At 42.0% G+C, this 20,174-nt stretch overlaps 1 protein-coding gene across 5 annotated transcripts in view; it reads right to left on the reverse strand.

Annotated features, from left to right (window-relative positions):
- STAG1 (stromal antigen 1) overlaps positions 1-20,174 on the reverse strand; it is a 384,051-nt gene that overhangs the window by 167,941 nt on the left and 195,936 nt on the right. For all 5 annotated transcript variants that reach the window (XM_034781835.1, XM_034781837.1, XM_034781839.1 and 2 more), the window contains 3 exons: positions 19,606-19,704; positions 10,243-10,322; positions 2,121-2,228 (listed from right to left, as the gene is read on the reverse strand). In XM_034781835.1, coding sequence (XP_034637726.1) covers positions 2,121-2,228; positions 10,243-10,322; positions 19,606-19,704 — 287 coding nt within the window. The remainder of the gene's footprint in view (positions 1-2,120; positions 2,229-10,242; positions 10,323-19,605; positions 19,705-20,174) is intronic.

The raw sequence follows: 20,174 nt of genomic DNA on the forward strand, positions 1-20,174 counted from the left end.
ATTAGAGAAAAGATACTGGATTAGATGGACACTGTGGCCTGATCTGGTATACCAATTTCTATGTTCTTCTGTGTTGGCAGATGCCTAAAGAGTGAGGATTGGCTGTAGGCACTTTTCTGGCCCTACCTGGCTTAGAGGGATTTCAGGTACTTTCCTCATCACACCACCACACATTTTTCCTGCAGATGTTAGGTGTTGCTGTGACACAGAAGTAGCCACTGATGCCAGCTAACAAAGGGTTCACTATTCTGTGTCAGCAACTCCTATCATTACAACAAAAACATTGCTGTCATAGAATTTACCTAACAAGAATGTTGTGTGAGGTATCAAATAAAAACTTATATAATACTGGTCATCTTAAACATTGTGAGATGTATGTACAGTTGGTATGTAGAGAGTTATGTGTACCTACTAAAAATATCTTGTAATCTATATAACCAGGACGAGTTGCAACAGGTTTTTTCCAGACAGGAGATATGATGTCACATGTAAATTAAGCCAACATAATGGAAGCCCTATTTGCATGTGAGGTTTGGAGGAACCCCCTCCAGGACTGTTCTGCAGTCAGTCCACCATCGCAGTGAGGTAAGTATCGCCTGGGGAATGATATAATCTTTTCCAGGGGGTCCCGGGACTGGGAATAGAGGAGGAAAAATAGGTTGATGGGATGTGAAACCAAGAGTGGAGGGCACATTGGAGAACAAGCAATGGTGGAGAAGAGTCTTGCACGGGGATGCATTTCAAAAGGGGCACAATGGCAGTGAAAGATACATTTCACATTTTATTTATGGTACCAATTTTTTCTAATTTGCAAACATTGTAAACTGGAGAACCGGGTCCCTGGGCAATTGCTCCCTTTCCCCTGCCCCCTTCAGCGGGCCTGTTTATAGGAAATAGAATAACATCACTTTCAAAAGAGACTTTCCACACTGGGAGAAATTTTCATGTTAGACAAACTAATTTATCTTTCAGATTTTTTCATACTTGTTTTGCCACATTTGTTAATTACTGAAGATATTTTATTATAATGTATAAAAGAACTTTTTTCCATTATTTATCACGCAGTGAGGTCATATTACTGAATTTGCAACATCACATCCACTTTCATAGTAAAAGACTGTCACCACAAGCATAGAGTCATATTTTTTGTGCCTGATCTAAGAGGAAATCTAGGGTGTTATTGGGGGGGGGGGAGAAGCTCATTTTCAAAATGCAAATAACAAAGGGAACACAAAATATCAGTGGTGAAATAAACTGCTGGTTGTATAAAAGGCCTTTTCTTTCAAGTGTATTCTGGTTTGAAAAATTCCATTAAAATGAATTCTTATACAAAAAAATGTCTGTAAAAAGTTGCAAAAATCCTTAACAATTTTAAAAATGGGGAAGAGAAAATACTAAATACTTCAGAGCGTTAAAAAGATTGTTTAAGATCCTCAACTGGTCTAGACTGCAAAGGAACAACCAGTTGAGATTCTGTCTTTTGAATTTGAGGTAGCAGTTCTCCCATGCTGTACAGCAGAGTGAAGGAAAAACTTCTGGACACCTCTGATCACCTGGCATCAAAGGTATCTAGCTACCACTAATAATTCACTCCATTTTTTGACATGCAAGTAAATGAACAAAAAATCCTGTTAAAATTGCTAACTTTGGAGTAAATTGGTATCCTATTATTTAAAAGTTGAGTAAAATAAATGCCTTTAAATAATAATTGTAATTTATACAATCACACAGGCATATCCACAATTTGTAGTACCAGAAGCTACAATGAAAACCTGACACAAAATCAAGGGATTTGCACATAAATTAACAAATCTTTACAAATATTTGTTTGTACTTTAATGTCCTAAATTAATAGAAATTACTGTTTAAACTGTACAGCAAGAAAACCATGATATAAATCCTGATTTATCAAAGCACTTAAGTAGATGAGTAACTTTAAGCATGCAAGTACTCCTATTGAAAGTCAGTGCTTAAAAAGTTAAGCTTGTGATTAAGTGCTTTGCTGAATCAGGCCATACTTACTATATATCAACCTGTCACTTCTAGATCTCACTAGGCATTTCTGGTCTCAGGAAGCTATCATGAATCTGTTTTTCATTCCAGGATGAGAGGTAGCTTACTTTTTGTGAAGGAACTCCCCAGCTGCTACTGCAACCGGCCGGTGTGCTGAATACACCAAGTGATAAACATTCTCACAGTCTTCATTGGACAGAGCTTCTTCACTTCCACTGAAAAAGTCAGAAAGTAACACCTGAACCAAAACAAATGTTTAATTTCAGTTCCACCACCTCCCATAAGTTACTTTATTTTTATAGACTGTCTATCATAATAGGGCTACCTGGGCCTCATCTATACCCCACAGAAATTAATGGGACATTAACTTCAACGGGTTTAGGATTAGGCCTCAAAAATATTTAAACACTTCATCACCAAAAAACCCCACCTTTGAGTTAAAATGGCTGCTTATGAAAGTAGTACACTAGGAAATGATTAAACATTTTCTTAAATTTGAAAGGCAACATTTTTAGTTTTAATAACTTGTCAATATTTTAAGAGGATTCCTTTGAAAAAAAATCTAAAATTTTGCTTCTATAGAAGTATACACATTTCAGAATTTACAAAAATAGTTACAGTTAATGCTGTAGTTCAGACTGAGAAAGCATTATAAATGTTCATTTACACTTGAACGTTAATTTCTCCCAGAAAATTTCTTTTGGGCTGAGATGCCCCACACATAGATTCAGCCAAAGATAAACTATTTTTGGAAAGTGTGCTCAAAATCCATTTAACCTTTGAGTTAACCATTAAAAAAAAACCCTGAACTTAAAAGCAAAACCAAAAGAGTGATCTAATCACAATACCTTTTGCACAAAGATAAAACTCTTGGGGCCAGAATCTCCATTTTGAGCTGTTTCCTTTGCACTGTTCTAGATTGCTGTAAATGGCCAGCTGAGAATTCCTTAACGGTAGGAAGAGGGGAGGGCAATGTGTACCTCCCCCACACACTCTGGCATAAGGGTGGGGCGGAGCGCCTGCTTTGTCAATCCTCAGCTGATTATTTGGGGTCTAAATCATGATCTTTCTTGACATTGGCAACATTGTTGATGATCCATAGAGTATAAGGCTAGAAGGGACCACTAGATCATCTGACTTCCTGTGTATCACAGAACAAAAGATTCCACACAGACACCCCTGGGGCACTCTATCATGGGAAGCAGTGACTATAAAAAAGATTTGGGGGTTCTGGTGGATAATCAGCTGAACATGAGCTCCCAGTGTGACGCCGTGGCAAAAGGGCTAATGGGATCATAAGAACATAAGAATGGCCATACTGTGTCAGACCAAAGGTCCATCTAGCCCAGTATTTTGTCTTCCAACAGCAGCCAATGACAGGTGCCCCAGAGGGAATGAACAGGTAATCATCAAGTGATCCATTCCCTACCATTCATTCCCAGCTTCTGGCAATGCATAAACAGGGGAAATATTGAGAGGAATAGAGAAGTTATAACTGTATTTGGCATTGGTGTGACCACTGCTGGAATATTGTGTCCAGTTCTGGTGTCAACAATTCAAGAAGAATGCTTATAAATTGAAGAGTGTTCAGAGAAAAACCATAAGAATGATTAAAGGATTAGAAAACTAGCCTTATAGAGATAGACTCAAAGAGCTGAAGCTATTTAGTTTCACAACAAGAAGGATAAGTGTTGCTTGTTTACAGTCTCTAAGTCTCTACATGGGGAACAAATATTTAATAATGAGCTCCTCATTCTAGCACAGAAAGGTAGAACATGATACAACATCTGGAAGTTGAAGCTAGACAAATTCAGTCTGGAAATAAGGCATAAATTTTTAAAATTGAGAGTAATTAACTATTGGAACAACTTTCCAATGGTCATGGTAGATTCTTCATCACGGATAAGCTCACGGTGGATTCTCCATAACTGATAATTTTGAAATCAAGACTGGATGTTTTTCTAAGAGATATGCTATAGGAATTATTCTGGGAAATTCTACGGCCTGTGTTACACAGGAGATCATACTAGATAATCACAATGGTCCTTTCTGGCCTTAGAATCTACAAATCTGTACTGAATCCAATAACTTGTGTTTGATTAAACTGTATCTTCCAGATAGATAGCCCAGTTTTGATTTGTAGACATCAAGAGATGGAGAATCCATCACTTCCTTGATATTTTATTCCAGTGGTTAATCACCCTCCCTGTTCAAAATGTGTCCCTAATTTTTAATTTGAATTTATCTGCGTTCAGCTTCCAGCCACTGGGTCTTGTTATGCCTTCCTCTGACAAAAAGCCCGTAAGTACACAGTATTTTCACTCCGTAAAGGTAGTTGTACATTGTAATCAAGCCATTTCTCAATCTTCTTTTTGATAAGCTGAATTGATTGAACTTCTTTAAGTCCCTCATTGTGAGGATTTTTTTCTTTTGGGTGGCTCTTTTCCACACACACTCCAGTTTTTCAACATCAGTTTAAAATGTGGACACCAGAACTGTATGCATTATTCCAATATCTGTCTCACCAATGCTGTATACAGAGGTAAAATCACCTCCCTACTTCTACTCATTACTCCCCTATTTATTGTATTAGCACTTTTTGCCACAGCATTACACCGAGAGCTCATGTTTAGTTGCTTGTCCACTATGACCTCTAAATGCATTTCAGAGCCACTGCTTCCCGGCATATAATCCCCCATTCTGTAGGAATTACCTAAATTCCTTGCTACAAGCTGTATGACCTTGCATTTGGCTGTATTAAAACAAATTTTGTTTGAGTGGGCCCAGTTTACCAACTGACCCAGAACACTATGGATATGTCTACACAGCAAAGAAAAACACGCAGTTGGTCCATGCTAAGTGACACTGGCTTGTGGGACTGTTTCATTGCTGTATAGACTTCCGGGCTTGGGTGGGAGCCCAAGCTCTACGACTCTGCAGGGTGGGAGGGTCCCAAAGCTTGGACTCCACCCCAAGCCCAGAAGTCTACAAAGCAATGAAAGAGCCCTGCAGCCCAAGCCCCACAAGCACAAGGCAGCTGGCACGAGGCAGCCGTGAGTTTTCCTTGCTGCATAGATGTAGCCCTCCGTATGTCTGTCCTGTCCTCATAATTGTTTACCAATCAATCAGTCTTTGTCGCACTTACATATTTTATCGGCAGTAATACTATTACTTCCAGACCACTGAAGAAACATGGAATAGGCTACTGATCTCTGTGGAACCCCACTATAAACACCCTCATTAAATGAAGATTCTGCATTAACTACTTTTTTATATCTATCAGTTATCTAGCTCCTAACGTGTGCTTTACTGATACTGCATAGTACTAATTTTTAATTAGAATGTCGTGTGGTAATAAGTCAAATGCATTTACACAATTAACTTCAGCAACCAAACGTGCAATCTCATCAAAGAATGAAATTAGGTATGTTTGACAAGACATATTTTCCATAAAACCATCTTGACTGGCATTAATTATATGCTAGCCTTTAATTTTTTTATCAGTTGAATCCTGTATCAGTTTTTCCATTATTTTGTCCAGGACTCATGTCATATTCCCTGGTCTATAGTTAGCTGGGTCATCCCACCTGTCCTTTTTGAATACTTGCACAATGCCAGTTCACTTCCAATCTTCTGAAATTTCCCCAGTATTCCAAGATTAATTAAAAATTAACATTCACGATCTCTCAGCCAACTCTTTTAGGATTCTTAGGTGCAAGTTATCCAGGCAGAAAGATAAAAAACATTTATCCCTAGTAGCTGTTGTCTAATATCTTCCTTAGTTACTAATGCATTGGAAAGTATTTCACCATCCTCATATGATATGGATAGGCTTGGCAGATTTCAATTTTAATAGATATCTGTTGGTAAAGGTCAATTTCAGCTGACACAATGAGATCAACGAAAAAAATATCGAACAGTAACAATCCGTGTGCCTGCAGAGATTGTGCGTCACTGGCCATGCAGGGAGCTTTCTGCAACTCTGATGTCATGGCCTGCTTGTTCACTCATCAGACAGAAGCTGTCATGAGAATGAGTGAGCGGGGTTATGACAGCAGGGTTGCAGAGGGCTCCCTACATGGCTGCAGGGCAGGTGACACCTGATCCCTGCGGGCACAAGGTGCAGGGAGAGACTGCAGACCTGGTATGGCAGAGCAGATACCTCTGACCAAGACTGAAAGGAGGGAAGCAAGATGAACCACTGGTCAGGGGGAAGGACACCCCACTACTTAATGGCTCCTGGGGTAGGACAGGGAGCTCTCTGTAGCCCTGCTTTCACTCATCAGCTGGCCATGCCACTGCTGAACAGTTTCTGCCTGGGAATAGCTCTTGTATTTTGGGCTGGTCAGTGAGTGGGGCACTGTGCACATCCTGGCTCAGCAGACAAGGAAATCCTGGCCAGGACTGCGAGGAAGAGGAGTCATCGTTGTCCCTGGCTGCAGAGGTGGCTGACCCACTGCTGAATGACTCCGTGCCCGTCTCCATGGTCAGGGACTTGTCTTTCTCTTTGCAGCCCTGGCTGGAGGGGTCTCTGCTCTGACCCTGCAGCCTTCCCTGCATCTTGCACCTCCAGGGATCAGGTGGCACTGGTCATGTAGTAAGCCTTCTGCAACTCTGGTGTCATGGTCCTGCTCCCTCACTCACCAGCCAAAAGCATGGGAACGGTCCCTGAGCCAAAAATGTTCAGCAGCTGGGCAGCCTCCCTGTGACCAGGGGCTTGTCCTCCTCTTTACAATCCTGACCAGGGGCCTCCGCTCCTCTGAGCCAGGACTACAGCCTCCCTTACCCTTGAGCCCTAGTGTCATGCCCCTCAGATGCACCGGGAACTCCCTGCTGCCCCACTGGCAGTGACACCCTAATCCCAATCCCACCCCCCACAACTCTAAAAATAAAAATACTTAAAAATAGAAAAAAAATCTTAAAAATAAAAATTGATAAAACTTATCAAAACTAGAAAAAAGTAAAAAGTCAAGCTATGCCACCCCTAGATATGGGTACATCATCCTGCTACTTTCCAAATAGAAAACACAAATATTTATTCAACATTCTGCCTTTTCTGCATCATTAACAATGCTACCCTCTCCATCTAATAATGGACCTACACCATTGCTATTATTTCCCTTTTTCCTGATATATTTTTAAAACTCCTTATTGTCCTTAGTCTGCCAGCCAGGGATTTTTCCCTCATCTCTTTCACTTCGCCTATGTATTTTCTGCAAATCATAACTTTTAATTTATATTGACTGCTATCTATTTCCCAGCCCTAGAGAGTCAAGCAGCACTTCTCCCAGGTTTCTGGGCTATCCTCAAACCCTGATGCAAATCAACAACAGTAACCCCGTTTCTATGCTCCACCCACAAACAGATATGGAAGCCTTAATGTAATCCTCCAGTGAAAATCATAGAATCATAGAATATCAGGGTTGGAAGGGATCTCAGGAGGTCATCTAGTCCAACCCCCTGCTCAAAGCAGGACCAATTCCTAACTAAATCATTCCAGCCAGGGCTTTGTCAAGCCTGACTTTAAAAACCTTTAAGGAAGGAGATTCCACCATCTCCCTAGGTAACCCATTCCAGTGCTTCACCATCCTCCTAGTGAAAAAGTTTTTCCTAATATCCAACTAAAACCTCCCCTAGTGCAACTTGAGACCATTACTCCTTGTTCTGTCATCTGCCACCACTGAGAACAACCGAGCTCCATCCTGTTTGTCTTACTAGACACTTATTACCAGTCTCCTACATTATCCCCACTCATGCTGCAAGTTTTGAACCTCATCTCTTAGCTCTAGAAACCTACTTGGATTCTTCATCAAGGACCTGATCCAAATCTTAAGTAGAAAAATTCCTACTTAATTCACTGGGCTTTGGATCATGACCCAAAGGACAAGCCTCATGAAACATTCCTCCTAGCAGCAAAAACCTGCTTGATCTCTGCTGTTACCATACAGTCAAGACCAGGGGTCTCAAACACGCGGCCCGGGGGCCGCATGCGACCCGCGGGGTTATTTTCTGTGTCCCGCAAGCCCCTCGCAGCCCCCCCGCCCTCCCCCAGTGTTTACCTAGAGCGGCTCCGGCCGGATGTGCACCAGGGGCAGGGCAGGCTCCCTGCCTGCCTGCCCTGCCCGGCACCACTCCGGGAAGAGAAGGGGGGCAGAGGGGCTGTGTGTTGCTGTTGCTTCAGTCAGCACCCCCAGCAGCTCCAATTGGCCGGGAACGGGGAACCGTGGCCAATGGGAGCTGCTGGGGGCGGCGCCTGAAGCAACAGAAACACATAGCCCCTCCGCCCCCACCTTCCCCACGTTCCAGCCTCTTACCGGAGCAGCGTGGGGGCAGGGCAGACAGGCAGGGAGCCTGCCCTGCCCCCGGTACGCGCTGGGCCAGATCCTGCCCCCCCAACCTGTCTTGCAGCCGACCCCCCGCCGCCCCCCTCCCCCCTGAACCCCTCCTGCAGCCAAACCCCCACCACACCCTGCACCCCGAACCGCTGCCCTGACCCCCTGCCTCACCCCGTACCCCTCCTGCATCCCAACCCACTGCCTTGAGCCCCATGCCGCAGCCCTCCTGCGCCCCGACCCCCTGCCGTACCCTGCACCCCTCCTGCACCCTGACCCCCCACCGCACCCTGCACTCCTCTTGCACCCCAACCCCCTGTCCTGAGCCCCCGCCACACCCTGCAACCCTGCTGCACCCCTCACCCCTCCTGCACCCCACACCCCAACTCCCTGCCCTGAGCCCCCGCTACACCCCACACCCCTCCTGCACCCCCTGGGGGCAAGAGGGGGCAGAGTTGGGGTGGGGATTTCAGGGAAGGGGTGGGAAGAGGCGGGGCAGGGGTGGGGCCTCATGGAAGGGGAGGAGTGGGGGCCGGGCCGAGGGCGGTGGGTGGGAGGTGTCAGTTAATGGGGCCCTCAGGCCAATGTACTAGTCCTCATACGGTCCTCGTGGTCATTTGAGTTTGAGACCCCTGGTCAAGACCATGGCCCACCTCACAGTGCCTTAATCATCCCTATCCCTGTTTTCAACCAATATTTCCTTCCCTAGATACAAACCAGGGAATTTAACATGAAGTATCTTTACTTCAGAGTTAAGGTTAAAGTTAAGAAATCTAAACATGTTGAGGTATTTTAACAAACTAATTATCAGATTTCTTTGAAAATTCATTCCATACTTATTCTTTGAGTACTATAAATCTGGAAAGGATTCACTGTATCATTAACATTTAACAGAGATGATTAATCCTTGCTTCAACCTTAACTGTAGAGTTGTGCCCAGAATTGTCATCACAATTTTTGGGAATTAATTTTTTTTATTGAGTTTTCAAAAAATTTAGATAATGGGCCATAATTTTGTTTTATGTCAATCATGATCTTTATTTTTTCAGATATTACAGTGACAGCACACAAACATAATATTTTGAAAAGTCATTTTTCTTGAATTATAACAAGTTTTGGTCCCAATTCAATATTGGGCACTTCCACGGATGAGAACTTTAGGTTCTGCCAGACCTGAATACACAAACAATATTACATACTGAATTTTTTTTTTTTAATTAGGGATTTTCAGTGTGTATTTAACAAAAACGTATCTTCCATTTTATGCTTCAGTGTGTTGTTGTTTTTTTATCAATTTAAACAAAATTCCTTCCGGTAGTTCTGAACATAATACGACACTGCAGTTTTTCTTCATTCGTGTATGCACATATACAGATGCAGCATTTTGTATTCTGAAATATATTCTTAAATTTGCAAATTTCCAATTGTGTTTTTGTATCTTTGACTTGAAACTAGAACAGAATTAAAGTTGCAACGTTAAGGTTACCGGAACATTTCCTGACTTTAGTGTAGTTAAATTCTCAGTTGTACTTCGCACGCAAGTAGCTTTTTGCATTTAAAAGAAAAAAAAAACAGAGAACAATATAACATAGTTAAAATGATCTGTTTGTACTGTCAGTCTATTTTTCCAGTCTGGCATTTATTTGTACGAGTGGATACACTGAAACTACTGGCAACAAGGAGTTAGTAAATTTCTGAATTTCACCAGAGTATGTTTATGCAGCCATTTATCCCATTCCAACATCTCCAAAAATTGCTCAGTGAAATCATTAGACATTGAATCCGCCTTCAGTGCTACAGGTCCTTCATAATATGCATGAGAAACCTAAACCTGGATGCATATTGCTGACAAAAATGCTTCTCATAGTGAATTATGCTAGCTTTGAAAAATACTCACTGAAGTATTAGAGTGACTAATCGAATGGCTTCCACAGCGACATCATATTCCTTATCAAGTGTCATTGATACAATGCGATCCTGAAAAGTAGTTGTATTAGAATGACAAAACACACAACGTTTTCAGAAAATGAATATTTAAGTTACAAAATAAACAGTCTTTGATGGACACACTTTTCCACAGAAACATGATAACCATTTGACTTCTTTCAAACATGCTAAGTTCATCTAGTACAATGTGCTTTCATGGGGTAGATATGCCAGGTTCTGTATGTCCTGATTCTAACACTGTACATGCAACAGGAATGCAAACATGTGTCAAGGAACTTTCCCCTCTTGCCATCCCATGCAGATGTCAGGCAAACTCAGGCTGGGGAACTTTGAGGCACTACTCTGAGCTAGTGTCTCCTCAGTACCAGTCTGTTGAAAGGGGATGGGGTTGGTCTGGATGAGGGCAGGGCTGTGGCCCCAATTTGTCTCCTTCACAATGACCAATAGAGCTTCAGTAGTGCATTTTGGGCAGGGTGTATGCATGTGAAAGAGCATTGTGCAGAGAATCTCACCTGAAGCAGCTGCTGCAGCATGGCCCTTTGCATGCCCATGACTTAAAGCCACCATCTGGCCTTAATAATTATCCCACATGCCTTCCATAAGAAATTCAAGGAATTTAGTGGTACAACTATGGATTTTCCTTCTCTCTCCCCGTCAGTGGCAGATTAGCCACTGGACCAACGGGGCCCATGCCCAGTAGCCCTGGCCAACTGGGGACCCCCGAAAAATGGGCACCCCCACACACCACTTGGCGCACCTGCTGGGGTGTGAAGTTGGGGCGCGGGGGCTTGCCCCACTCCGCCTGCCTGGTGCTCATGAGGCGGAAGCCCCTGCGCCACGACCCCGCTCCCTGGCAGAAGTGCCAGGAGGGTGGGGGCAAGCCCTCATGCCTTGACCATCTTCCCCAGCAGGAGCACAGGGGAGGGAGGACTGCAGGCTGAAGGGGTAGGGTGGGGTCCCCACTTGCTCTGGCCCAGGGCCCCACAAAACAGTAATCCATCTCTGCTCTCTATGAATGCCAGCAGACCAATGGCCAATTCAATGGCAGGATTTTCACGCTTTCGAGGAGTTCCTCTACTGCTTCCTTCCTTTCCTTTCCCAATTTGATTTCTTTCAAATTGAAACAAATATCCTCCTTGTCTGCAGAGATGTCTATTGATCCCTGGAACACAGTTTCTTTTGGGTCTTGATATATTGTTCAAGCAACACAAAACAAACTGGGAAAATTGAAATAAAATTTGTTTTCTGAGAGCTGGCCTACTCTAGCACAGACCTTGGGTTTTGTGAAATGTTACTGTTAAAATACCTGGGTTGAGAAAGAACAGAAGAGAGCTAACTAAAAGGAATGAAAGAGGGAGTAAGGGGTGAAATTAAGAATGGCCATAAATTGACCAAAGCAATTCTTGGTCTTCGTGCTCTTCCAGAATTCCAAGGGACAATGGCTCTAAGTACCCAAAAGTATAAACTGACATCTGCACATTTAACGTGTTGTGTTTAGTAATAATATTTAAGGAGTTTCAAGTGGCTGCCTTAAAAAGTTTGTAATTGGAAGCATTGCCTCTTGCTGATCACACTTCAGAGGAGTGATCCTTGATCCTAATGGGAAAAGGTATCTTTGCTATATCTAGATGCTCCTAAAGATTGTTTGGTGCCTGCGAAGAGAAGAAAACAGTGGAATGATTTTCCAGAAAGGAGATTTCCTTTCCAAATTCACAGAACTTTCAAATTGGAAGTCCAGTGTGAGTATGAGATTCTTTTCTGTGAACTATGTTAATGGCATAAGCTTGGAAAAGAAATATTTTATATTAAGTGAAAAGTGGAGTGACATCTTTGGTAGGAAACTGGGATAGATATGACAAACCATCTTGTCCTTAGTGGTTAGATGTAAGGTGAGAGACCTCAGTGCTGCCAGTTTCCTCTTAGTCCTGGCCCAGATTAAGAAATTAATCTCAGGGCAAAGGAAATTCAGATCTACTGTCCTCAAAGGATCAAATGAAAGTTCACATAACCTCTAATAGCAATTTTTAAATGCCACAATATCAGGGGCCACTGTCGGGGGAGCTAAAGAAAGGTGATTGACTCCCTTTAAGAAATGGGAAACTAACATCAGACACAACTATTCCTCTGTTGACTGGCCTTCCCAAAGAGTGTTGATGACAGAGGTCTGAACCAGTAAATGGCTAGGTGCAAACTTCTATCAGAATGTTTTTGAAGAAAGTCTAGAATGGAAAGGATCTTCCCTGTCTTATAATGAAAACTTCCTAGCCTTGCATCATACAGAAAAGTTTGGCTACACTGTATAGTTAGTGAAGAAGTTGCTCTTTTTCCTACAGTATAAGATAGTTTCAGCTATCTTATCAGAAACACCTAGCTCTTTCTGAAGTGCTCTGTTATAAAACAAGCTGAGCAATTTGAAGTGCGATGGTTTAGGTCGTGCTTGGGTCCTTGCTGAAGGACATTTTAGCACAGAAAATGATTCTACTAAATTCCCTAATACAGACCTTCTGGGGCACACAGGAGCTATAAGTATTATCAGTCTTGTGCCAAGCTACATTTCTTAGCACTTTCCAAACAGAAGTTGCTGAAGGAAAAGTCTGGAACTTTACACAAGCACAAGGAACTGACACATTCAAAGCTAAGGTTTCTGATGTTGCTGCAAAATTGGGCACATCTGGGGCATGAGGAGGTCCATGATGGCTCTTCCTAGTTTTCTCTGATCTGGTAACACGCCTGCCTTTTTTAAGTCTACTCTGCCTGGCAGCTCAGCTGGACAGGCACATGGAGGAGACTTTTCAGCAACAACAAATCTGCCTTATGGAATGGAGAGGCTGACTCCAGTTCCTTCTTGACTACTGATATAGAATGACAAGGCTGTGCTGCCCTATCTGACAAGTTTGTACTTTACCTTGCATCTTTCCCGAAACATCACCTGGACCAGAGAGACTAATACCTCAAAGTTGATAGTGTTGATGTGCAACTTTCTTTTCCTTTGACACGATTACCCTTTCAGCTGTCAGTGCTCTGGTGGGACACTAAGGCTATGTCTACACTAGCTCTTTTGTCAGTCAGGGGTGTGAAAAAACACCCCTCTAACAGGCAAAAGTTTCACCGACAAAAGCACTGATGGGGACAGTGCTAAGTTGGCAGGAGATACTCTCCTGCTAACATAGCTACCACTTCTCGATAGAGGTGGTTTAATTATGCCGTCAGGAGAGCTCTCTCCTGCCGGCATAGAATGGCTAAACAGGAGACCTTACAGTGTCACAGCTATGCTGCTATAATGTCTGTAGTGTAGATATAGCCTAAGTCATTGGGACTAAGCTCCCCACAGACCAGGACACAAAGCCTACAGACATATCTCCATTGCAATGATGATCCCCACAACACACCTTTCAAGATCCATGGATCCTACCCAAACCTATCACAACATGTGATACACCTCGTCCAGTGTACTAAATGCTCCAACAACTATGTGGGTGAAACCAGACAATCACTACGCTCTCAAATGAACTCAGAAAGAAAAATGATGAACAAAAACATCCTATCACAAAGCCATCACTCTATATCTGACCTATCAGTCCTCATACTCAAAGGAAACCTGCACAACACTTCCAAAAGATAAGCCTCAGAGCTTAAATTCATAACTTTGCTAGACATTAAAAATCATGGACTGAACAGACACACTGGATTTATGGCTTATTACTACAATTTGTCCTATGACTCCAGAGGTGTTAATGGGCCACTCTACCTTGTATGGTCCCTTACAATATGTGCTAACTACTTATGCTAAATAGTCTGTTCCACCTTGCATTTAGCTGTGATGCTCAGAGTAATTTTCCCAGACCTGAAGAAGAGCTCTGTGTGGCTCAAAAACTTGTCTTTCTCACCAACAGAAGTTGGTCCAATTAAAAAAAAAATGATCTCACCCACCTTGTCTCTGTGTCACTTAGGAACTTTTGGAAATTTTACACTTGAACTTCTGATCTGGCTTGCAAAAGAAATAATTCCCACAATCCCCACAGTGCCTCATTTTGTGTTTGTACTTAATAGGCGATTTCCTGATGGAAAACAAGTGGTTCTTCTTTGATGAATGACACTTGGTCTTCTTTGACTAAGCACTGGACTAGTATCTACCACCTCTTCAGGCAGAAACTCTGAACAGGAAGAGCCATCATTCTCAGCGATATCATCTCCCCCACTTTCACCTCAATGGTCAAATCAGAGAGGCCCTTCAAGCTAACAGAAAGGTGACAAGAGTACTAGCGGCCAAACACAGAGCACCCTAGGCCATGTCATTTAAACTCTTGACAGTCACAGTATCTCTGGAGAGATTTCTCCTGCTATGAGGGATGGACAAGCAGAACTCCTACTGAACCGCTAGAGCTAGCAAAAAGCTGACATGGAAACATATGAATAATAAGCAGCCAAGGAAAACTGAATGGCAATTAGAGACATTATTTTTCATGTAACCCCTCATGTTTTCTCTATTTTGCTTGTAGGAATACAGATTTCACGTGCAGATGTGTTTTCTTGGAGCAGGGGGAAGCAAGAGAGTTCAATTTGGGACAGAAATACATTTTCCTGAGAACTTTTGACCAAGTGTACCAATTTGAAGCAAAGCAGGTTTAGCACCAGGAGATGTAGGCTGTTTCCAAATAATTTTTGGACTGATAAACCAAGCAGCTTCCCTAGTCCCACAAAACAGGAAGACACCATTAGAATTCATCTGTTCCTGAAGTAACAGAGGGGTAGCCGTGTTAGTCTGAATCTGTAAAAAGCAACAGAGGGTCCTGTGGCACCTTTAAGACTAACAGAAGTATTGGAGCATAAGCTTTTGTGGGTGAATGCCCACTTCATCAGACGCAAGTAATGGAAATTTCCAGAGGCAGGTATAAATCAGTATGGAGATAACATTGGCCAAAATGGACAGTCACTACGCAAGAGGATAAATGGACACAAGTCAGATATCAGGAATGGCAATATACAAAAACCTGTAGGAGAACACTTCAACCTCTCTGGCCACACAATAACAGATGTAAAGATAGCCATCTTACAGCAAAAAAAACTTCAGGACCAGACTCCAAAGAGAAACTGCTGAGCTCCCGTTCATTTGCAAATTTGACGCCATCGGATCAGGATTAAACAAAGACTGTGAATGGCTATCCAACTACAGAAGCAGTTTCTCCTCCCCTGGTGTTCACACCTCAACTGCTAGCAGAGCACCTCACCCTCCCTGATTGAACTAACCTCGTTATCTCCATACTGATTTATACCTGCCTCTGGAAATTTCCATTACTTGTGTCTGATGAAGTGGGCATTCACCCACAAAAGCTTACCACAATTTACTGGTCAATATTGTTGTGGTAAAATATGTATGACAAAATTGTATGTGAAGTTATAAGATTCCCCTGCATGGTGTTATTAACACATGTTCCCTGCCCAAACAGAGGTTAGCAAACATGTCTGTCCTAAACAAAGGAATGTGTGCTCTGCTTAATTTGCATTTAAACAGTATCATCAAGTAGGAAGGGAAGACAAAGGAAACTCAAACAGGTGAAGAAAACCAGCAGGGAATATCCTTCCACATAGACTGGGTCTCAACCGCAAATGTTTTTCAAGAAGGGGACTGAAACTATAAAAAGGGACCTAAGGGACCCTTCTTTCTCTCCCTGCCCATCACATGCACTGCATCTGAAGAGACAAAGGAAGCAGTCATTGGAGGAGGAGAAATCCTGACCAGAAAGTGTGGTCAGTAATCTACTGAAACATATGGTGAGAAACTGTTTTAATCTAATATAGTTTGTTAAATTAGGCATAAGTAAATGTTTTATTATTTTTTATAACCATTTATAACTTGTATGCCTCATTACATGTGCCCATTTAAAATCGCTTTGTAGTTAATAAAACTTGTTTTGCTGTTTTATCTAATCCATTTTGCTTCAACTGAAGTGTCTGAATAACTATTTAAGATAATAAAATGGCATATTATTCCCTTGAATGAATAATGGCATAAAAATATTGTACTGTCCATGAGAGGACTGGCCAGTACACGACATACATTTCTGGGGGGAAATCTGAAACTGGGGATGCGTAGGTGTCATCCTGCAGTATAACTAAGGCAGGTGAGAGCCAGAGTGTAATCCCGGTGTGCAGTTACACACAGACACTCAGGGTGTGGCTTGCATGCTGGAAGGCTGTCTGTGAGTGGCCACACTGGGAGCTACTTCAGGAAGCCATTATAAGGTACTCAAGGTTGCAGGGGAGGGGTGAGACAGCCCCTGACTGGTCTGGATTGTACCCTGGTAAGTAACCACTTTTTAATTCTTCGAGTGACTGTACACACATACATTCCACTGTAGGTGATTCAACAGCAATTTTCTTATAAGTAGTGGGACTTCAAATTACCTGAAGAGAGTCTGCAAGACTGACTTGCTGAAGCTCGCATTAGCTTCGGAAGGTTGAATAATTGTATAGTGTCTGGAGACAGTTACATGAAGATAACCACATTGCTGTTTTACAAATTTCCATTATAGGTATGTTGCTCAAAAAGGTTGACGAAGGGGAATCACCCTAGTGTAATGGACTGTTATCCTTTGAGGAGTAAAGATCTTAGCTAGATCACAGCAGAGCTTGATACAGTCAGAAATCCTGTGGGCTATACACTGATCTGTAACAGGTTGTCCTTTAAACCTTTCAGCATAGGCTACAAAAAGTCTAGGAGAAGATCTGAAAGATTTTGTATGGTCTAGATAAAAGGACAGAGCCCTCCGAATATCCAACACATGAAGCTTTATCTCATCCTTACTACACTGAAGCTTTGGAAACACCAGAAGGTATATGGTCCAATTGAGATGGAATGCAGAAACAACCTTAGGCATAAACTTAGGGTGTAGCCTGAGAAAGACCTTGTCCCTGTTGAATAGTGTGAAAGGAGGGTCAACTAGTAGTGCTTGAGGCTTTGATACCCTCCTCACAGAAGTAACTGCTACCAGAAACACTCTTTTAATTGATAGCAACAGTAAGAATGCTGTTGACAAAGCTTCAAAAGGGAAACTCATTAAGCATGACAATACTCAATTCAGATCCCATGAGGGCACTGCATTGGACACAGGAGGATAAACATGTATAAATCCCTTTAGAAATCTAGTTATCAAAGGATGTAAAGAGATTGAAAATCCATTGACAGGTGGATGTAAGCAAAAATGGCTTCTAAATGGACTCTTACTGAACTAACTGAGAAACCAGAAGATTTCAACTGTCATAGGTAGCCCAATATTTGTCTGATCTGTGTGCAACCAGCTGATAACTGATGTGATTCAGCACAGACTAAAATATTTTCCATTTCGTTGAATAGGTGGCTCATGGAGTTCTTTCTGCTGTTTCCCAAAATAGCCTGGACATCCTAAAAACAGACTTTTCCCCCTGTGTTACTTAGGCAGAGGTTATCCAAGCAGTGAGATGCAAAGTTTGCAGGTTGGGGTGCAGGGATTTGCCCTTGGTTTTGAGACAAGATCACTTCACCAGTGATCAAGCTATGGGTGGTTGAATTGAGAGCTAATACAGGTCCATGATGCCTTGGTCAGGCAGGTGCTATGAGGTTCATGGTTGCCTTGTCTATGTTCAGATTACTTGGAATTACGGGGACTGAATGGAATGCATACAGCAGATGACTTGACCAAGGAAGAAGAAAAGCAGCTGTTATGGAGCCCGGACTGCAATCTGCCCTGGAGCAGAATTTCCTGAATGTGTTGTTCAGGTTTGTTCAAAGAGGTCTAATATCAAGTACAGTAACTCCTCACTTAAAGTCGTCCCGGTTAACGTTGTTATGTTGCTGATCAATTAGAGAATATGCTCATTCAAAGTTGTGCAATGTTCCCTTATAACGTTTGGCAGCTGCCTGCTGTGTCCACTGCTTGCAGAAAGAGCAGCCCATTGGAGCTAGCTGGTGGGGGCTTGGAACCAGGATGGACCGGCAGCCCCCCTCAGCTCCCCGCTCCCCTAAGTTGCCTGTGTGGCAGCCGCCAAGCAGGCTATCAATTGCTAGCAGTTCGGGGGGGGGGGGGGGGGGGGAGAAGGGCAGGAAGAGAGAGAGAGAGTGTGAGTGAGTGAGTGTGTGTGTGATGTTCCCATAGTTAATTTATTAATGCTTTGGGGGTTCCAGAAGGACTTTGTACCTAAAGAATTAAAAATGTGTTAATGGCTATCACTTTAGCCAGATTATTCCAAAGGGTCTTAACACTGCAGGCACATACAGGCTTAGGCCTATGTCGCCTGATGTGCTCTAATCCTTTCCCACTCCTCTCCCCAGCTGCCATCTAATATGCCATCTTGTGCTGGTTATAGTGTGGCTCTGCCTTGAATTGTTTTCTGGAGGGCACTACAGAAAAGTTATTTTTCATTTAAATTATTTTTACATGACATTTTATTAAATTAGCCCATCTGCCTACAGACAGACACTCTTTTTATAATAACTAAATAAGGTACATGGTAAATCCCAGCAATTCCATCACCCAGTCAGAAACAACCTATTTGGTTGTCCTTTCAAAGAATCATATGGAATCATTCCAGAGAAGTACCCTTGGATGAACATTTTACGTTAGTGATTAGCATACTGCATGTTAATTTCAATTATAATGAGTTTTATGATGTAGATATCGCATCACTGGGGTGTGCCCTGAGGTCGGTCAGTTGGTCATTCATGCAATCACACGCTGTCATTAAAGAGTTATCTTTACAGCATCCCAATCCATATTATTATATATTATATTATATTATATATTAGAAAGTAAATATTTTGTTTATATATAAATATACACACACACATACATACACACACACACACAAATTTTATATATGAAAGTAAATATTATAAGTACATGGGAAAACCTTCATGAGCCCTAAAATTCACTGAGATTAAAATATAAAAATCATAGGATTATTCGGTAATGTGAGAGGACAAGTGGACAGTGGGAAAGTAAGAATCATGCCCAGATCTAGTGATGGATATTTGATAAATAAATGTGCTGGTATCACCCTCATAAATAAATACTTCTGCTTCTGAAGTGAGTCACATTTCTTTAATTTAAAAGACCAAGAGTCCTTTTCCTACTGAAAACAGCAAACATGATAGTTTCACCACTGTCGCTGGATAGTACCCATGAAAAGTTCTTAATCAGTGGCAGAAGCAGGTGAGTCTCCTTCACATAATTTAATGCACATGATTTAAGAGATGTGAAACAACTAGATAGATGAGAGACAATTCTACCGTTTTACAGTCTTTTCAAAAAATCACATTTCCTCTTTTCACTCTTACCTTGAATCTGTTAGTAAATAGTTCCAGTTTAGGGAACAACTCCCTGTTGGTGTACAGACTCTGCAGAGCTTTCAAACACTTCAACCTCACTTCACCTTGCTAAAGAAAAACACATTAAGATTAGCCAAAATATCCTAATGAAATGCACATGAAGATTAAGTAGCATCCATCTAGTAATCTCTAGTTTTGTTGTACATTTAAAATTCTATGTAAATAAGTTACCAAAAACAACCTCATTAAACAATCTAACAGTTAAATTAAAATGTACAAAAATAATAGGGAATGTTCTACAAAAACAAGTGTTATACTACTTCTGCTTCTGTATACAGAAAAGACCCAACCTGCACCACTGAAGTTCATGGAGACAGGACTGAGTCCAAAGCTGGCTTCTAAAGGTTCTTTCAGTTGATGTTGAAAACAAACAAACAAAAAAATAAAAATGAAAACCAGGGAAAAAAATATAAATTATTTGAAACTCGTGTCTGTTGGGTTATGTAAGGATTAAGTAAAGACCTGGGTAACAGCTATCATGGTACTAGGGAGTAAGGCACAGGCAAGCACTATTTCTT

This window comes from Trachemys scripta, chromosome 9 (genome assembly GCF_013100865.1).
Source record: "Trachemys scripta elegans isolate TJP31775 chromosome 9, CAS_Tse_1.0, whole genome shotgun sequence".
Taxonomy (NCBI): domain Eukaryota; kingdom Metazoa; phylum Chordata; order Testudines; family Emydidae; genus Trachemys; species Trachemys scripta.